This window comes from Ochotona princeps, chromosome 25 (assembly GCF_030435755.1).
Source record: "Ochotona princeps isolate mOchPri1 chromosome 25, mOchPri1.hap1, whole genome shotgun sequence".
NCBI classification, from domain to species: Eukaryota; Metazoa; Chordata; class Mammalia; order Lagomorpha; family Ochotonidae; genus Ochotona; species Ochotona princeps.
The window spans coordinates 25211176-25229441 of NC_080856.1; the positions used below are offsets into that span (position 1 = coordinate 25211176).

The 18266-nt window shown below is 48.7% G+C and overlaps 1 protein-coding gene across 1 annotated transcript; it reads right to left on the reverse strand.

Annotated features, from left to right (window-relative positions):
• Positions 1 to 3700: 3700 nt before the first annotated feature.
• AOC1 (amine oxidase copper containing 1) lies at positions 3701 to 7272 on the reverse strand. Its single transcript, XM_058681444.1, has 4 exons — positions 5685 to 7272; positions 4676 to 4961; positions 4219 to 4351; positions 3701 to 3967 (listed from the first exon to the last, which is right to left on the reverse strand). Exons 1-4 carry the CDS (start codon positions 7258 to 7260, stop codon positions 3701 to 3703), a joined length of 2262 nt encoding a protein of 753 aa, XP_058537427.1. The 5' UTR covers positions 7261 to 7272.
• Positions 7273 to 18266: the final 10994 nt, after the last annotated feature.

Below are 18266 nucleotides of genomic sequence, written 5' to 3' on the forward strand. Positions count from 1 at the left end.
CTGGAAACATTTCTGAAGCTTCAGCATATATAGAACCATCATAATTATAGAGGAAGAGAGTTATGGGAGTGGCAGTTCTAGAACACAGTTTTATATTTTTGAAACTCCTCCCTTTGAGATGTGGGTGTCTGTCTTCTTCCCTTCAGTGTCGGTGCAATGGTGATCACAATGACCAATAGAGGAGAACAGAACTGAGGTCTTTTTTTTTATTTGAAGGGCAGAAGAAGGCTGAGGGGGAAGGGGGGCAATGAGGGGGAGGAAGACATAGATAGAGAGATAGATAGATAGATAGATAGATAGATAGATAGATAGATAGATAGAGAATGAGAGATCGTCTATCCTCTGGTTAATTCTCTAAATGGTTGCAATGGCTGGGGCTGGAGCCAAGAGTTTCTTCTGGGTCTCCCATGGGAGTGCAGGGGCCCAAGCACTTGGGTCATCCTCTGCTGCTTTCCCAGGAGCATTAGCAGGGAGCCAGCTCAGAGGTAGAGCAGCAGGAACTCAAACTAGCACCCATACAGGAGACCAGTATTGTAGGTAGCGTTTTAACATGAAATGCCACAATGCTAGCCCCTGATTTGAAGTCTTGTGGCTTCTGAAAGCAGTTCACAAAAGTCATGTTGCAGGGCCTGGCACAGTTACCTAGCAGTTAAAGTCCTTGCCTTGCAAGTGCCGGGATCCCATATAGGCTCCGGTTCTAATCCCGGTGACTCCGCTTCCCATCCAGCTCCCTGCTTGTGGCCTGGGAAAGCAGTCGAGGATGGCCCAAGTCCTTGGGACCCTGCACCAGCATGGGAGACCTAGAAGGGGTTCCTGGCTCCTGGCTTTGGATTGGTTCAGCTCTTGCAGTTGTGGCCACTTGAGGAGTGAATCATTGGACGGAAGATCTTCCTCTTTGTCTCTCTTCCTCTTTGTATATCTGACTTTGCAATAAAAATAAATAAATTAAAATAAGAAGTCATACTGCTTCCTTCTTGCTTGCTAGAATTCTGCTCTTGCAGCCTAAGTCTTAATGCTGTGAAGCCTCCATGGTTCAAACCCTTAGGGAGACAGTACACAGTACACAGGTGCTGGATTTGCAGCCTCAGTTGAATGTCATCTTCAAGTTATCCCAGTCCAGGTGCCAAACACCCAAGGGAAAAAGCTCCCAGACAATTCCTGCCTACCTCCAGGACAGTGTCCAAGATGCCATCTGCTTTTGAGTTCTTCCAGCTGAGGCCCACACATTGTTGGGCAGAGACCAGCTGTCTCTAGTGTGTTCTGTCTGGATCTCAGTCCTATTGAGATCCAGTGTTATTTTGTGCTCCTACCTCTGGGTGGTTTGTTATGTAGTAATGGGATCAATCCCCAGGCAGTGATGGGGTACCATGAGCTTTCCAAGCTGATCTTTGGATGTGAATAACTCAAGGACTTTTAAAAAAGATTTATTTGTTTTTATTGGAAAGGCAGATCAGATTTACAGAGAGAAGGAGGGAGAGGATATAAAGATGAGAGACAGAGAGAGAGAGAGAGGAAGGGAGAAAGGGAGGGAGAGAGAGAGAGAGAGAGAGAGAGAGAGAGAGAGAGAGAGAAAGAGAGATCATTCATCTGCTGGGTCATTCTCCAAATGACCACAATGGTCAGACCTGAGCCAATCCGAAGCCAGGAACCCAGAGCTTCTTCCAGGTCTCCCACGGTGCAGCGTCCCAAGGCTTTGGGTCATCCTCCACTGCTTTCCCAGGTCACAATCAAGGAGCTTGATGGGAAGCAGGGCTGCCAGGACATGAACCTGCACCCATATGGGATCCTGGTGCATGCAAGGCAAAGATTTAGCCATTGAGCCACTGTGCCGGGATTTGTTAATTGTCCTTCTAACTTCCCAGTCTAAACTTTGTATTAGACATCTACACCACCATATTTTTTTTTCTTTGGCTCTCAGATTTTTTCTCGTTTCATCTTTCAGAAATTCCAGGTTTTGGTTGTAGCATTTGGAGCGGGCCCTAAAGAGGCAACTCATGCAGTCCAAAAAATGATCATGGGTACTGTGACAAATTAGAGCTCCTCCTCCTGGTAGGAGAGGCAGAGCAAATTCTGAGGAGTGCTTAGGGGGACAATCTAGGTGCTTGGAGGAACAACTCGTGGCTGAACCAAGAGTCAAGAATTAGTTCTTGAGGAAACCATACCTGAGAAAGTTTCCAGTGTGTGGAAACCACAGTGGCCCCAAACCCCACCAGCATGTTCTCCAGCTCCAGAGAACTTTCTGGATGCAGGTGGAAGCTCCAGGGGATATCTATATTTCTGCATCCAGTTCTCTAGACCCCGGGCTGGTGTCTCTTCCTCCATTCAGCAGCCTCTCCTCTCTCTGCCCACCATGGGATGGCGTCCAGCCTGTTGGGGTATGCTGGGATAACTCCCACCTCAGATCTGCAGAAGTCCTTCCCTTTGCATGGAAGGCCACATACGCCAAGGCTGTAGGGGCCAGAGTGTGATTGTCTGTGTGTGGAGTGCATCAGGCAGTCCACCTGTGCATCCTGAACAGATACTCTGGTCTGCTGGTGAGCAGGTAGTGTTCCATTTCTCTTCCTTGAGTATTTCTTCCCTCTTTCCCGCCAATCCTGATTTCCTCTTTCCTCTTAAAACATTTGTTTTAATTTTGACTCATCGCCAGAAATAAAAACTATTTAAGTGTCAAATGGCTCTGGGGGTGGGGGAGGAGAGGCTTAGAATTCCTTCTGGGATGCTGCTCCTGCATCTGTGGCCAGGTCCCTGATGCTGTCTCAATTTCGGGGGCAGGAGAAGAATTCCGTGCTCCACCTGCCAGTGTCCTGTCCTGGCCACTCTACTTGGTCCTCAGCCCATACCTTCCTACTTTGTTTTCCCTGTGTCCAGCCCTCTCTGACTCTCAACATTGAACAAACAAAACAACCATGGGAGTCCTCACAACCATGTGGAAAGGTTCACAGAGGGAAGCCCTGCCCCCCACTCAGCTGTTCCTCTTCCAGGCCCATCTTCCACCTGGAGGCCATGTGACTAGCCTCTCCGCACCTACACAAAAATTCACGGTCTATATCACTCTGCACTCATTTCCTTTTCTTATTTCACACATCTTGAGGATTCTCCCTGTCAGTGCATAGTATGTTCTCCTTCATCCATTTCCTCTACAGTCACCTAACCCCGCCTCTTGACAAGTGTCTTCAACCACTCCTTCCTACTGGTGGAAAAGCTCCTTGGACATGGGCTGTCAACCAGCGTGTCTCTGTGTACACATTTCCCCTGTATTTATGGAGAGATCTTAGGGTCAAACCCCCTGATGTGGGGTCGGCGTGCTGCAAGGCAGCAGTGCTGGTAATTTTGCCAGGTTCCCCATGGCATTAGTTTTGGGGTTGTACTAGTTTGCATACCACCCCCTGCTGACATAGGAGAACTCCTCAGGGCCTCTCCATAGGAGGCTGTGCCAGGTTTTAAGAAGCCAATCTGAGGTAAATCCAGCATCCTAGTGAGCCACCTTGGTGTGAGTCATGGCACTCCTCTCTGGAATGCATGTGGGAGAAGAGGTGAATGTGGACCAGGTATGCTCGCATATGCGTGCGTGTGTCCCACATGTGTGGCCTGTGTGTGGGCCTGGCCTATTGTGCCTCCCCATGAAAGCAGCACACCCCACAGGGCTCTCTGAGGTTTATTGTTCATCCTGTGAGGCCATCTGGCTACTCGCATGGGCCCTTCACACAGGCCTGTAAGTCCCATTGAAGGAAAAGGGGGTGGGCATCGAGCAGCCCTTGTCCTCAGGGAGCCAGCGCTGGACATAGTTGGGGCCCTCATCCCGAGGCCACACGATCACGGTGTCTCTAGATGCCACGGAAGGGTCTTCTGGAAAGAAGTTGAAGGGCCGGAGCAGGAAGCCCACGGAGTTCCCAGGTGTGGATGTGTTGGGGATGTCCTCTGAGTGGGGGATGTGCAGGAAGCCCACGGTCACCCAGGCCACGAGGTCCTGGGGAAGAGAGCGCGGGAGTCAGAGGGCAGGGTGAAGCTGAGCACCTGCCAGTGGAAGTCACTCTAGCCTTTGGGCATTGGCAGTTGTTCCTGAAAACTTCCCCAAACCCTCTCAAGCCACACTTTTCAGAAATAAGAGCATCTGCGGGGGCTCCTGTACTTGTCCTCCACACAGGAGGTCACTGCTTCTGGGATGGGGGACAGAACTGAACAGAGGGTGATAAGGCCAGAGGTGGGCAGGGCCAGTACCTCATGATTAATGTTCTCATTGTTGCGTAGAAACTCCTCAAAGACCACAGGGGGATCCCAGGGATCGTTCTGGTTGTAGATGCTGCTGCTGCAATGCTCGGACTCCCGGTACTTGGTCACGGCCAGTGGGTACCTATTAGGTCGAGGAAAACCCAGGGGGCTTTTGATGTTGGGCAGGCCTCCCAGCTCCCCCAGGGAACACCTTCAAGGTCAATGATGGGCGAAACCTTTGGATGCCTTCCCCCAGATGAGAGCTTTTCCCCCCAAAACAGCCAGACCACTCACTGTTACCTGAGGGCCAGGTGTTCAGCACGTATTTTCAATTGCCCCTCCCCAAGCAGACGTGCACAAACAGATCCACATCACATATATACAACATCTTATAAATAGAAGCACAGACAGACACGTGATACTGAGGGCTGCTCCAACCCTCCCCAGCGTCTCTGGGTTTTCTCACCTGGCCCAGGTGACAGCTTGCTCCTCTTGCCAGCCTGGGGGCAGTACTTGGTCAGCCATGGAGTGGATCTGCAGGCGGTAGCTGCGCTTGTGGCCCCAGCGATTCTCCTTGGGGCTAGAAAAGAGTAGATACTTGGGCAGAGTCTGTCCGAAGCGGAAAGCTGCCTGGCGCTCCCGGAAGTACTGCTTTTCCTTGAGAGTGGGCTGGACCAGGTGGTGCTCTGGGCTCCAGGGGATGGTGATGTTCTCCAGCTCCATGTGCAGGGTCTGGAAGTTGTTCTTGGTACCTGGAGGTGTGCGGGGAGAAGGAGAGTGAGCATCAAGTTCCAGAACTGAACCCTACTTATTCTGTCCTGTATGACACCCAAAATGCCAACCATCAACCACGAAGATTTGCCCTGGCCTAACTATGGGGGAATATAAAACCCGAACGCCAGTGGGGCCAGCAGACAGCTCACAGGTCTGTCACTGCAACTGTAGCGATTCCATTGCAGCTCTGCACAGTGTCTCAAGAGCTGGGCTCAAGCCCTTCTACTGTGGCTGCGATCCCAGAGAAGGGGCAGCCCACCTCTTTGAAGATGTGAGAATCTATGCAGTGTGCTCTGGGCCCAGAGTGGTGAGTGAGGCTGAGCAGGCAGAAATCACCCATCTGGTCCTGGTGGCTTGAGGTCATGTGATTTTTGACATTAGGCTGTCTTGGCATCATAGCTGTGCTGTTCTTTCATGGTGATATTGTTCCTCTAAGGCAAAACCACACTGCATCTCAAAGCTTTGAACAGAGACATGTTCTACCTCCCGGGCACTTTCCCCATGTCCACCCCATGCATACCTTCTTGCTCAGTTCTCTCTGTAAACCTCCATCCAGCCCAAGGGCCAGGCCAAGATCTGCATGTGGGTAACTGCTCCTCACTTGCTGCTCCCAGGGGAGTTTTGGCCTTGCCTCCTGTGGGACTCTACGTTATTGGCTGGATGCAGGTGTTTGCTCTGGAGAATCCTGCCGTGAGTCCTACCTGCCACATCCAGGTCGACACGATAGTGCACCAAGTGAGTGTGGATGTTGCCGAGCAGGTGGGTGTGCAGGCGCGAGCCATAGCGCAGCCCCTCAGGGGTGTAGAAGGTGGCATGGACGTAGCCGGTGGCATGCATCTTGGCTTCCAGCACCCCATTGGGGTAGAAGATGAAGTCCCAAATGTAATCGTAATTGTAGACAGTTGATGTCGTCCGCAGCACCAGTGCCTGGCCTTTCAGCCCTGCATAAAAGTTGAAGCCACCACTGAAGTTGGAGTCAAAGTGCCTCCGGAGGGGTACCCCTGTGGGCATCTCAAAGAGGCAGAGGGCTCGGGGGTAGTAGACGGGGTCATCAGCATCGTAATAGTGGAAAGTGTCCAGGAAGGTGGCAGATTCTGGGCAGTCGATACCAGGAGCTAACTCATGAGTGACACTGCCCAGGCCCCAGCCCACATCCATGTACTTGGTCTGCATGCCTGCAGGTGTGTGTCCTCCATATAGCGCCACGGCCTCTTGCACGCTGACCTCATAGGCTACACGTTCACCTCCAAAGTGCACATTCAGGACCTGCAGCCCTGAGGAGGAGCGCAGCCGAAAGGCAAAACTCCAGCCCCCATACTGCACGGCACTGCCCTCCAGCCTGTAGCGCGGGCCGTTTGGCTGAACCAGGCGGGGGCCGCTCACATTGGTGGGAGTTGGAAAGTCTCCACGGAGCTTGTAGGAGGAGAAGAGGGGTGGCTCCTCTGTGCTCTCGGCCCCAGGGGCACTGGGCGTTGGACCCTCCAGGATCACCACATCCACCTCCCCATCTGCATACTTCTGAGCCAATTCCTCTGGGCTTTTGTAGAACTTTCCGTTGTACCAGACCTGCTCGACCGTCCAGTGCTGAGTATCTGTGCTCCCATGATCCACCAGCAGCTCTAACCCTGTGGGATGCAAGAAGAAGCCTTCCACAAAGCGCTGCAAGATCAGCCAGCTGCGGCGCTGGCCAGATGCAAAGCCCCGGGGGGACACGTCAGTGAAGGTCAGGCATCGGTTGTGGCAGTCTTGGTATGAGAAGCCAGTGGTATCAAGGAAAAAACGGTTCAGGGGCTTCGTGGCCTCCTGTAGCATGTGGTGGAGCAGGGCATACTCTACAGCAGAGATGGGCCTGGAGGCCCAAGATGGCTGGTGCCTTGGGGGCAGCGCCCGCATGTAGTAGGGTGATGGTAGGGGACCCACAGCAAACTCTGTGATATTGGGGTGCTCCTGGGCTCCAAAGAAGATGATGGCTCTAGCTTCCCGAACAGGCTGTTTTCCACCTTTATCTAGAAATTTCAGCACATTATGCTTTTTGGGCAACAACATCTCGATGAGAAACACGGAATTCTTGGCTAGGGTCGGTGCGCTGCAGGGTTGCAACTCTAACTCCTTTCTAGACCATAAGAAGTTGTGCACGGCCTTCAATTCTTGGTTGCTCAGGTCTGCGAACACCCCAGCCTTGCTTCCCAGGCCATGAAGTGAGGGTTCTACCAAGGCCATCTGCAGCAGCAAGAGGGCTGCAATGGCCCAGCCCATGGCCAGCTTCTGTCGCCCCATTGCTCTAGAGTGGAGGAGGATAAAGAAATAGGTTTCTATCAGGTGTGGGTCCTGGATTACCAGCTGAGCCTCCTTCCCTCCCCTCACCTCTGCTGGAGGCAGTCTGCAGGGGGAGTTGTGGCTGCACACACAGTGTTGTCTGTATTCCATCAATGGCTTTTCTATTTTCTCCTAACTCCTCTGTAAAGCTATTAACGGCTTGTGGACTTTTTTTACCTGGGTGAGCTCCCTTCCTGCCGCCCTCTCCAGGCACTAATCAGTCCCACAGAACATGACCCAGCTATGGGCTCTGTGCATCCCAGGAACCTGAGGTGCAACAGTTTTGCTGTGTCCTGGAGAGGTAGAGACCCTACCTGCCAGCAAAGCTACCATTCTGATAAGACGAAAGTCAACAAACTTGGGCATCTAGTGTAGAAGTTGAAAGAGCAGGCTTCCTGGGATAGGGTTCTGGGCAGGATCACTCAGCCAGACAAGCTATGGACATGGGCCATGTTACTTAAACTTTGTGGGTCTTTTTTTCCCTCAATGACACCATGGAAATAACAGCAACATCAGACGGGGAGTTAGAAATGAGTCTATGTGTGGGAGAGGGGCCTTAGCAAAGCAAAGCACCTGCGGAAAGGAGTGCAATGGCCCTTTGCAGCCCTGGAGGCATGCCTTGGAAGCAGCCCAGGATTCTCCAGGTCCTACATGGTCCTACCCATACGCAGAGAACTTCATGATTGGTCCAGCCTTCTCCCGAGGAAGAAAATCTAGGAGAATCTTCTCTGCCCAGTGCCACTGATAACATTAGTTAATAAAACTCTGGGAGGAGTTTTACCTGTTTTGTAACCAGCAAACGGTTTGCTCAGGAGAGGGAAGTGGGAAGGAAGAGCAGCAAGAAGAAGTAGAACCCATGTCCTTATAAACCTGAGGCCTAGCTGTCAGCTAGGCGTGCTCTCTGGTTCTGTCTGGAAAGACACCCACCCATTCTGACAGATGTCCTACCCAGTGCACTAAACCTGACTGCCTCGCTTACCACTCCTGTTTCATGTCTGAGTTCTTTCTTGTACAACACCCTGTATCCTAGCCATGTCCTCTACCAGCAGTAGCTCCCTGTTAGGTTGTGGGAGAAATCAGTTGGAAGTGTTTGCAGCAATGCCTTCCTTATAGGAAAATTGCAAGAGGTGTCAGTTATTCTTTTTAAACTAAACCTTGGTGACATAGGCTGTGACACCTGCATGCTTAAAGTCGGAAGCACTGCAGAGTGACTGTGACTAGACTGTGGAGGGTGAGGATCAAGTGGCTAGCCATGCCCACCTTGTGTCATGGACCAACTTTGGTAGGACAGTACCTTGGGGAGATCATCCCAGTACTGATTCAGGGAGATTCTTTTTCCTCTTCTTTTTTGTGGTCAGAACTCTCCCCTCCCACTCTTCCCCAAGCTCCTGGTAAATACACCTGTGAAGTCTCCCCTGATACACAGCTCCCACTCCAACTTCTCTTACACCTGTGGAGGGGCCACCTGTTAGGCTTGGCTGTGTGCAGTCTTTGGGAGACCTCAGTTCTTGCATAGCCACTATTTCTGCAGACCAGCATCATGCCCTTGGGTGCTGCTGGGTCCCAGCCTGGAGGTTGCCTTTGCCGTACCATGTCTCCTTTGAAAAAGGGCTGCCTTTGCCGCCTCTCCCTGGTGTCCTAAAGGCCCTGATTGACCTTAGAGCCCCACTCCAGAACTCCTCCCTGCCTGCAGAGACAGTGGTCTGATTGGTAGCATGCACATGTGCGTGGGGTGAAGGGCTCTGGAAGGTCCTGGCATTCCCAGGCCTTTTGCATCCTGATGCAAAGGCTTCAGGAGCAATTTGGACAAGACACTTTGAGCTGTGCAGTCTGAGTCTCTGAGTTTCTCCCTTGTGTGCCTTCCTCTGAGGGAGCCCATGGTCCACTAGGGACTTGTGGGGTAGCATTGGAATTTGGGGTGCATGTTATGGGCTTTCCTCAGCCAAAAGTAGAACCCACAACACTGTGGACATGTGTCACCTTTTGCCTTTGTTTCTTGGAAAAATGTATTGGGAAATGTTTCATTTCCAGGTCACAAGGGTTGGCAACACAGCCCATTGGTTCGCTGGAGGCCCTCTTTTCCTGTGTACTCTTTCTTCCCCAGAAGCTCAGCTTAACAGTGTCCATTTCCTGGCTGATCCCATGCCAAGTTCACATCCTGTGCCTTCTAGAGAGTTGGCTAAAACCCTATACCAACCAGGGACTTTATGTTTTTGGCCCCATCTACCTTAGTTCACTTCCTCCCCCAACTCTTTGATGGTTCATTGCATGCTAACAGGCATCTCTTGAGATGTGGATGTGTTTGCATGAGCTGTTCTGTCATTCAGTCATACTGGAAACCATGAAACTTTTCATGGCTCTCCCTGCCTTGATGATAACAGCCAAGGCTCAGTCAAGAAGACCCAGGGTCTCACCCTACTTTGGTTTTGCTCCATGCCATGGCCCCTCCAGGGAACTTCCCTCTGTTTATCCTGTCTGGATCCTCTGGAATCAGTGGGAAGGCCCAGGGACCCATACATCCTTGTGATTCCAAGGCTCAGCCTAAAGGGAGCAAGTGAGACAAGGGTTGCCAGGTGAACCCAGAACCAGCAGATAGACAAGAGATGAAATCTTGTTCTATTTTAGACAGGCCTCTCCGTCTCTCTCTCTCTCTTGAAACTTTATTGTTTAGAGTGTTTTATGCTCACAGCAGAATTGAGCAACAAATGCTCAGAGTCCCTCCCGACCCCTGCGTACACACATGTGGCCTCCCTCACAATCAACACCCACCAAAGCTGAACCTACGTTGACACATCATGATTACCCAGAGTCCGTTGCTTTCTCTTAGTGTCTCTGGGTTTTGGCGTGTGTATGATGATGTGATCCCTGGGTAGAGCAACCTAGGGAAGAGTGCTGCTGCCTTAAAAGTGCCCTGTGCTCTGCCTGCTTAGCCCTCCCTCCCCTGAATCCCTGTCAACCATCGACCCCACAGCTTTGCCTTTTCCACTTGTCCTACAGTTGGAAGCCTACAGGATGTAGTGGTTTCAGATCAGCTTCTCTCATTCACTGGCTTGTGTTAGGCAGACTGCAAGTCTTCACAGCTGGACCTTTTCTTTTTAACCAAAGAAAGTGTATATTTTAGAAGGCAGAGAGAAAAAGAAAGCATTTTCCATCTGCTTTTTCAGTCCACCCCTCAATGGCTGTGGTGGCTGGGGTAGGACCAGGTTGAAATCAGGACCCAGAGATTCCATCTGGGTCTCCCCATGAGGGTTGTAGGGACTAAAATAGTTGGACTGTCATCTGCTGTTTTTCCAAGTGCACTAGCAAGGAGTTAGATTAGAAGTGGAGCAGCCAGAAATGAACTCTGATATGGGATCCTGGCGTCATAAGCGGCAGCTTAACCCATTGAGTTTTGCCATAGGCCTTCTTTTTTTTTTTTTTTTTTAAACAACATCTGTTCTGCTTTGCCAAGCAGAAGAGAGATGTGGAAGGGACCTTTGCCTTCCCCAGTACAGCCCTCTGTTCAATGTCCATGTGAGCTGCACAGAAGGTGGACAATGGCCACGGGACTGACAGGGAAAAGAAAGAACTTGTGCCCGGTGAGTCCTCCGTGCTTGGCCCAGCAGTTCAGACAGCCATGTCCCACACTGGGGTGTCTGGGTCATATGTCCAGCTCCACTCCCGATTCTAGTTTCCTGCTAGTGTGGACCTGGGGAGGTAGCAGGTGATGGCCCAAGTGATGGGATTCCTGCTCCTCTCCTACTAATCTTTCGGCCCCATCCTCTATCACCCATGGCAATTGATGCAATCAAAGTATTCTTGGGGCCCTTTGCACTTCATTGGGCTCTTGGTCGTCCACCCCTTACCTCTGCTTTTGCTCCTCTCCCACTCTCTGTACACACTCCCCTTCCCAGCAGTCCGTCTCAGCTCTCCCCCAGTGCCCATCTGAACGCACCTTTGTGCTTGGCTCCTAGCCCGCCTCTGCTGCCAGCCTTCGTTTCTGAGCACTGATCCCTGATTCCTTTCTTGAAGTCTACAGGACCCCGCCCTCCAGGGAGGGACTGGATGGGGCATGGGCCAAGCAATGTAGGGAACTCTGGCTCAGGAATTCTCTGGTGGGCAGAGGCAGTGACGTGAGAGGTTGCAGGGGGTGGTGACTGTTGCGACATCTGTGTCCTAGGTCTGCTTTCCTGGGATCTGTCCTGTCACAGTGCCACCCTCCAGAAACATCGTCCTAGGCTTGTTGTTATAAATGGTGCAATGCTGTAATCTGTTAACACAGATGGTGCTGAGATGCCAGAGATAAGGACAAGGGGAAACTTCCTGTAGTCCTGCCTGCAGCAGACACAGAGACCAAGTCAGAGACTGATGAAGCTGGCAATCACAGCAAAAATGGCATTTGACTCACACATAGCTCAGGAAAGCACAGTGAGGGAGAGACAAGCCCCTGGGTCTTGTAAACCAGCTCTGGGACCCAGGCAGGGTTCACAAAGGAGGGAGGACTTGGCTGGGAAGATAACGCATCAGGATGGTTGAGGCTGAGGCACAGGGAGGAGTGGCTGAGTCAGACTCGGAATGACAGGGTGAGCTCCCCATTGGAGAGGGAAGGAATGAACTCAGGAAATTGGCACGCCTTGCTTGGGAGAAACAAGAGGTCACTATTGCCTTGTTCACTGAGGCTGGATTGCTTCCTATTTTGAGGCTACTTGGATTTTTGTTTCTCATTATTATCCTTCCTGCTGTTTCCTTTGCCAAGTCATTTCCATATTTATTGGCAACTAGAAGAAGGAAGGAGAAAACAATTAGTTAACATAATACTTGCAATTCAGAAAAGTCTGTTGATTCTAGGAAGAGCAATTAGCTTTAGATACTAACATGATGATCAATACAATGGCCACAGATGCTTATATCCTTCACTGCTAATGTCTGCATGGATTGTGAGCTGGATGTTGCCGGTTATGGGCTTACCAATCTCATGGGCAGTTGAGGGACTTTGAAGAAAAAGGGAATCCCAAGAGAGCAGCCCAACGTTGACAAGTACTCCTGTGATCTGTGTCTGTTCCACAAAGGACACCACTATAAAGTGAACAGAAAGAGGACACACTGGGAGAAGACATTTGTGATGATTAACCATGAGAGACAGAGAGTGGCTTTTGAGCTGGTGGTTAAGGCTCCAGTTGCAATGCCTGTGTCCTACAGCAGAGGATCTGAATTTTATTCCTGGCTCTGGCTCCTGGATCCATCTTACTGCTACTGCAGACTCTGGGAGACAGCAGGTGAGGTTCAAACTGTTGGGTTTCTGCCTGGACTGAGTTCCTGGTTGCTGGCTTTGGTCCTGGCCCAGTCCAAGCAGTTGCAGGCTCCTGAGGAGTGAACTAGCAATGGAGTACCCTTCTTCCCAGCACCTATACTCCTTGAACAACCAAAAAAGTGAAAATGGACCCCATACAAGAAATTGGACCCTTTAGTTCATTCACAAAAATGAACTAAAAGGAGATTAACTACCTAACTATAAGAGCTAAAACTATATAACTGAGAAGAAACCATAAGCATATATGTTCTTGACCTCAGATTTGGTTGAAGCTTGGATGTGACACAAAAGCAAAATAATCAAAGGAAAAATAGATAAATTGGACATCATCAGTACTAGAAACTTTTGTGCTTCAAAGGACACTACCAAGAAAGGAAAATGGCAACCTACTGAAGGAGAAAATACTTGAAAATCAGATATCTGATAAAGGGATTGTACCTGGAATATATGAAGAACACTTGTAATTCAATAACAGAAGGACAAATAACTCCATTTAAAAATGGGACAAGAATTTGAACTGCCTTTTCTCTGAGGAAAACAGACAAATGGCCTACAAGCATGTGGAAAGGTATTTGGCATCATTTGTGATCAGGGAAATGCAAATCAAAATAGCAAAGAGATATCCCTTTACACCCACTTGAATGACCAGAGTGAAAAAAATGACACAATGACAAATATTGTTCAAATGTGGGAACCCTCAAACACAGCTGGTGGTTATGTAAAATGGTGCAGGCACTTTGGAAAACTGCATCTCTTCGAATGGCTAGACTTACAGTTACCATATACCCCAGCAGTTCCACCGTTAGGCAAACATCCAAAACAAATGAGAATGTATGTGCACACGGAGACATTTACCTGGCTGTATATAGTAACATTTTCACAATGACCAAAAAGTGGGTGCAATGTAAATACTCATCAGCTGATAAGAGGGTAAACAAAACGTGGTAGAGCCATTCAATGGAAAATTACTTAGTCATAGAGAGGATTGGATGCCTGATACATGCTAAAATGCAACACAGATGAATCTTAAAACTAACATGTCAAATGAAAGAAGCCCACATGAACTCTACATATGATATGATTCCACTCTTGTGAAATATTCAGTTTTGGATTAGAAGTGCATTTTTGGAGCCAGGGTTGTACCATGTGTGATGTTGACAGTCCATAGGAGTATTGGTTCAAGTCTCAGCTGCTCCACTTCTGATCCAGTTTCCTGCTAATGTGCTTGGGAAAGTAGCAGAAGATGGGCCTCAGTACTTGGATCCATGTGTCTAAGTAGGAGACCCAGATGGAGTTCTAGGTCCCTGGCTTTAGCCTGCCCAATTTCTGCCATTGTGGTCTTTTGGGGAAGGAACTGGAAGATGGAAAACTTTCTCTCAGTGTCTTTCCCTCTCTGTAATTCAGATTTTCAAATGAATAGAATGAATCCTTAAAAAGGAAAAGACATGCATTTGTGATTGTTTGGCAATGAGGTGGGACAAAGAGACAGAGCATGAGAGCTGATGGACATGATGATGCGTGTGTTCTAATGTAGACTGGTAAGGACTGAAAATACCTGTGCTTATACTAAAAATATACTGAATTGTACAGTTTAGAAGGGTGAATTGTAAGGAATATGGGCGTGTTTTAGTAAATGTATTTAAAGTAAAACCAAAGGGATTAGTATTTAGAATACACAGGGAACTCTTGCAAATCAGCCAGCAAGAGGCAGAAATTTCTACAGAAATTTGGGTAAAGAATCTCAAAGGAGGGACTGGCGTGATAACTCAAGAGGCTAATCCTCTACCAGCATCTTTACAGGCACTAGCTTATGTCCTGGCTGCTCCACTTCCCATCTAGCTCCTTGCTTGTGGCCTGAAAAAAGCAGAGGAAAATAACTCAAAGCCTTGGGACCTTGTACCCTTGTGGGAAATTCAGGGAAAGCTCCTGGTTTCTGGCTTCGGATTGATTCAGCTCCAGCTGTTGAGGCCATTTGTGGAGTGAATCAGCAGATGGAAGATGTTTCTCTCTACCTCTCCTTCTTTCTATAAATCTGTCTTTCCAATGAAAAGTAAATATATATGTGTGTGTGTATATATACATATACATATGCATATATATATATGCAGAATCTCAAAAGCATAAAAGGAAGCCAAAAGAGTGAAAAAAATAAGTGAAGAAATGCTTTAATGTAGTACTTATTAGAAAGATGCCAGTATGGGTGTTTGGTCTAGCCATTAAGATGCTCATTTGCCACAGTAGAGTATTGAGTTGAACTCTCTTGCTCTCAGCTTCTTGCTAATGTGGCTTCTGGGAGGCAGAAGTGATGGCTTGGCTGACAGATTTCCTGATATCCACATGGGGTTGTAATCCCTTGGCTTTAGCCAAGCTCCTGCTGTTATGGATTTTTGGGGTATGAGTTAGCGTGGGGGTGGTTAAATGGCCAAACAGCCAGGGCTGAGCCAGGCTGAAGCCAGGAGCCAGGAGCTTCTTCCAGGTCTCTCTCTCTCTCTCACACACACACGCACACACACACACACACACACATGGGTGTGGCAGCCCAAGGACGCGAACCATCCTCTTGTACTTTCCCAGGCTCTAAGCAGAGAGCTGGATTGGAAGTGGAGCAGCTGGGATATAAATTAGCTCCCATATGGGATGCCGGCACTGCATGTGGAAAATCAGGCTGCTATGCCATCATGCTGTCTCTATGAACTTTTTGAACTCCCTGTATCTCCTCTTCTTTTTTTTTTCTTTTTTTTTTTTTAAGATTTATTTTATTTTCACTACAAAGTCAGATATACTGAGAGGAGGAGAGATAGAGAGGAAGTGGAGCTGCCGGGATTAGAACCAGCAGCCACATGGGATCAAGGCGAGGACCTTAGCCACCAGGCCACGCTGCCGAGCCCCCTGTATCTCCTCTTCTTACAAAGATAGCAGACACCCATTGGTTCCAGTGCAACTCGGGACTGAAAACAGAACCAACACAGCAATTGTAACCACCAGCTGATCGTGGTGATGGACTGTGCCGGGCCCTGTGCTTGCTAGAACATACAAGAAACTAATCTGGGAATACCTCAAAGTATCTTTGGAGATCTCCCCACTTGAACTGCTGGACTCAGAATTCTAACCAAGAAAAGACAGAAGACAGAATAGGACAATCATTCATCTCAGCTACATGTTGGCAGCGAAATATGGGACAAATGGAGACTTCATGATGGACCATATCAATCAGTGGACCACCTCATCGAGCGAAACTGGCAGTGACTCATAACTGGAGAACTATTAACACCACTTGAGCACATATCTCAGAGCATGCCCCACATCCGGGACTTGGGGTGGGCGGGAAACCAGGTGGGGCTTCTCCCTCAGTGTCCCACTCTACCTCAGATACATGATGGAAACAATATTGACATAATAGCATTGCCCACCTCCCTATCCCCCTGAACCTTTTTTTTTCTTTTTCTTGTTTTTCCTTCAACTATAGTTAACTATGTAAAGATTGTCAACAACAATACAATAAAATGGACTAAAAAAAAAAAAAAAACAAAGATAGCAGACACATCCTTGCAGAGGATGACTGCCAAGTGTTTGGGCTCCTGCACCCACGTGAGAAACCCAGATGGAGCTCCTGACTCCTGCCTTTGACCTTGCCCAGCTCTGGCCATTGCAGTCATTTGAGGAGTGAAGCAGCAGATGGAAGATCTATGTTTCTCCTTTCCTCTCTGTAACTCTTGTCTTCCAAATAAATAAAATCTTTTTGAAAAAAAAAATTGAAGGTAGTAGTCGTTCACTGAAGGGTCCACTCCATTCAGGTGTGACCTCATTTATGCAGTGAACTGGCAGCTATCTACATTCCAAAGGTCACATTCTGCAGGCTCTGTGACAGGTGTGAATTCTGGGGGACACAGTGTTACCCAACAGCCTTTTCCCCTGGTTGCATTGCGGAGGGCCTAGGCAGCGCCCATGAGTGAATCTGACACCTGTGTTCTGGGACTGGGCCAGAGAAATCTACACACTTCAGGAAGGGGAAGGGGGTGTTGAAGGAATGCAGTGGAGTCCAGTGAGAAAGAGAAGCCTTTAAGAGACCCCCAGTTTCCTTGGTCAGTGTCGTGTGGGCGCATTGCTTCTATCTTGTGTTGGTGCAGGTTGTGGCCACGGGATTCCCGATGTCAAAAGGCCAGCATTGAGGCTTCACTGCCTTGCCCTCTACTCTAGTCCCTGGCTGAATGTGCTTCACGTCAGCCTGCTAGGCCCTCCCTGTTGAAGGCCACCTTGGTCTCTCCTCCTCTGGAGGTTAATCATTGGTAGCAGTTACAGATAACACTGGGGCAAAGATTATGTCCTTTAAGTTCTTGGCTACCTGTTTTGCTTAAAGGGGCGGAGCCTGTGGACATGGGAAGCGATCTCTGAGTGAAGTGGCTCTGGTGAGCAAGCACACCAGCCATTGATGGCTCTGAACTTTGATGCTGAATCCCAAGGTGTAGGATGTGAGGGGAGAGAGCAGTGGGAGGCTGGTGAAGTGGAAGCCAGCTTGCATCTGGGCTCCATAAAAGATGGAGACAGGAGTGTGATTGGGGCTCTCAGCATTTCTGGAAGTGTCCAAGCTAGGAGTCTTCTAGAGTAAATAAAGCCTACCTCTTTTCCTCAAGAGGCTATGGAGTCTCTAGTGGTCAATTTCCATAACATTTCTAGAACACCAAGTTCTATTAGCTGGAGGTGATCTGGATCCAGGGCTCATGACCAGGGGTTTGGGATTGAGGAGTTTGTGCCCCCATCTTACTCTGGTTTCCTTCTGAGGCTTGGGCCCAAGGGCACAGTCAGGTCAAGTGGAAGTGAACCAGCCATCTGGGATAGTCAGGAAAGGCCAATGCCCGCTTGATCAACCTGCCCCAAGCTGATGACAACCAGCTCTGGCTCAAGCAGCAGCAGGTGAAGGCATCTGGCTCCTGGGGTAGTGGTGGCACTCCGAGAAGTTCTGAGAACTCCGCTAGTAGTTGGGAAGCCTGCCTGGGCTAAGGGCGTCTGGCTCTGGCCCAGAGGATAGTGCAGATTTTTCTGACAAAGCTTCTCAGAGATTGCACCTTAGCTCTGGAATTTAAACTGGAAATGTACAGCCTGATAAGCATGGAATTTGTGATTTCCTGTCAACTGTTAACTTTTTCCTGTCACCTCCATCTCCTTGTGGTTTTGCAAAATTTTGATTTAAACCTATAGAAGAAAAGATGCTGTTTTACAACAACACTGCTTGACCTCACCACTTCAGATTGAATGAGAAGTGGCCAGTTCATAGATCTTTGCTTTATGTCACTCTTTCTCAACTAGTTCTTTCATGAAAAACAAAACAAAACAAATGAGAGACAGTTCTACGTAAGTCTTTATGCTTCTATACTAAAATGAGTCAATACAGAGTGGTTTAGAGAAAGTATATTAAGTCAAATGCTTATTGCTTTACGTAACTTAAGTAATTCTTTGACAATCTGCTTTAAATTGGTTAAAAGGCTAAATTAAAAAAATTCAGAATTGTTACGATGTATTTGTGTTTGGGCTTGATCCGTAAATGGCATAGTTATCCTTGCTAATACTTTGAAATCATAAAAATGTAATTTTGACCTAAGAATAATTTAGATGAAGGTATAATACTTTTTGTGTTCTGTATTCCAAGTACAATGAGTTAGCTTTTAGGGTTTTCTTTTAT

Bases quoted from the DNA above. Each gene is read 5' to 3' on its own strand.
- AOC1 (XM_058681444.1), bottom strand. From the start codon at position 7,260: ATGGGGCGACAGAAGCTGGCCATGGGCTGGGCCATTGCAGCCCTCTTG. The intron at 4,352-4,675 runs GTGAGAAAACCC...TCGACCTAATAG, and splicing joins CAAGCTGTCACCTGGGCCAG to GTACCCACTGGCCGTGACCA. The intron at 3,968-4,218 runs GTACTGGCCCTG...TCTCTTCCCCAG, and splicing joins ATGAGAACATTAATCATGAG to GACCTCGTGGCCTGGGTGAC.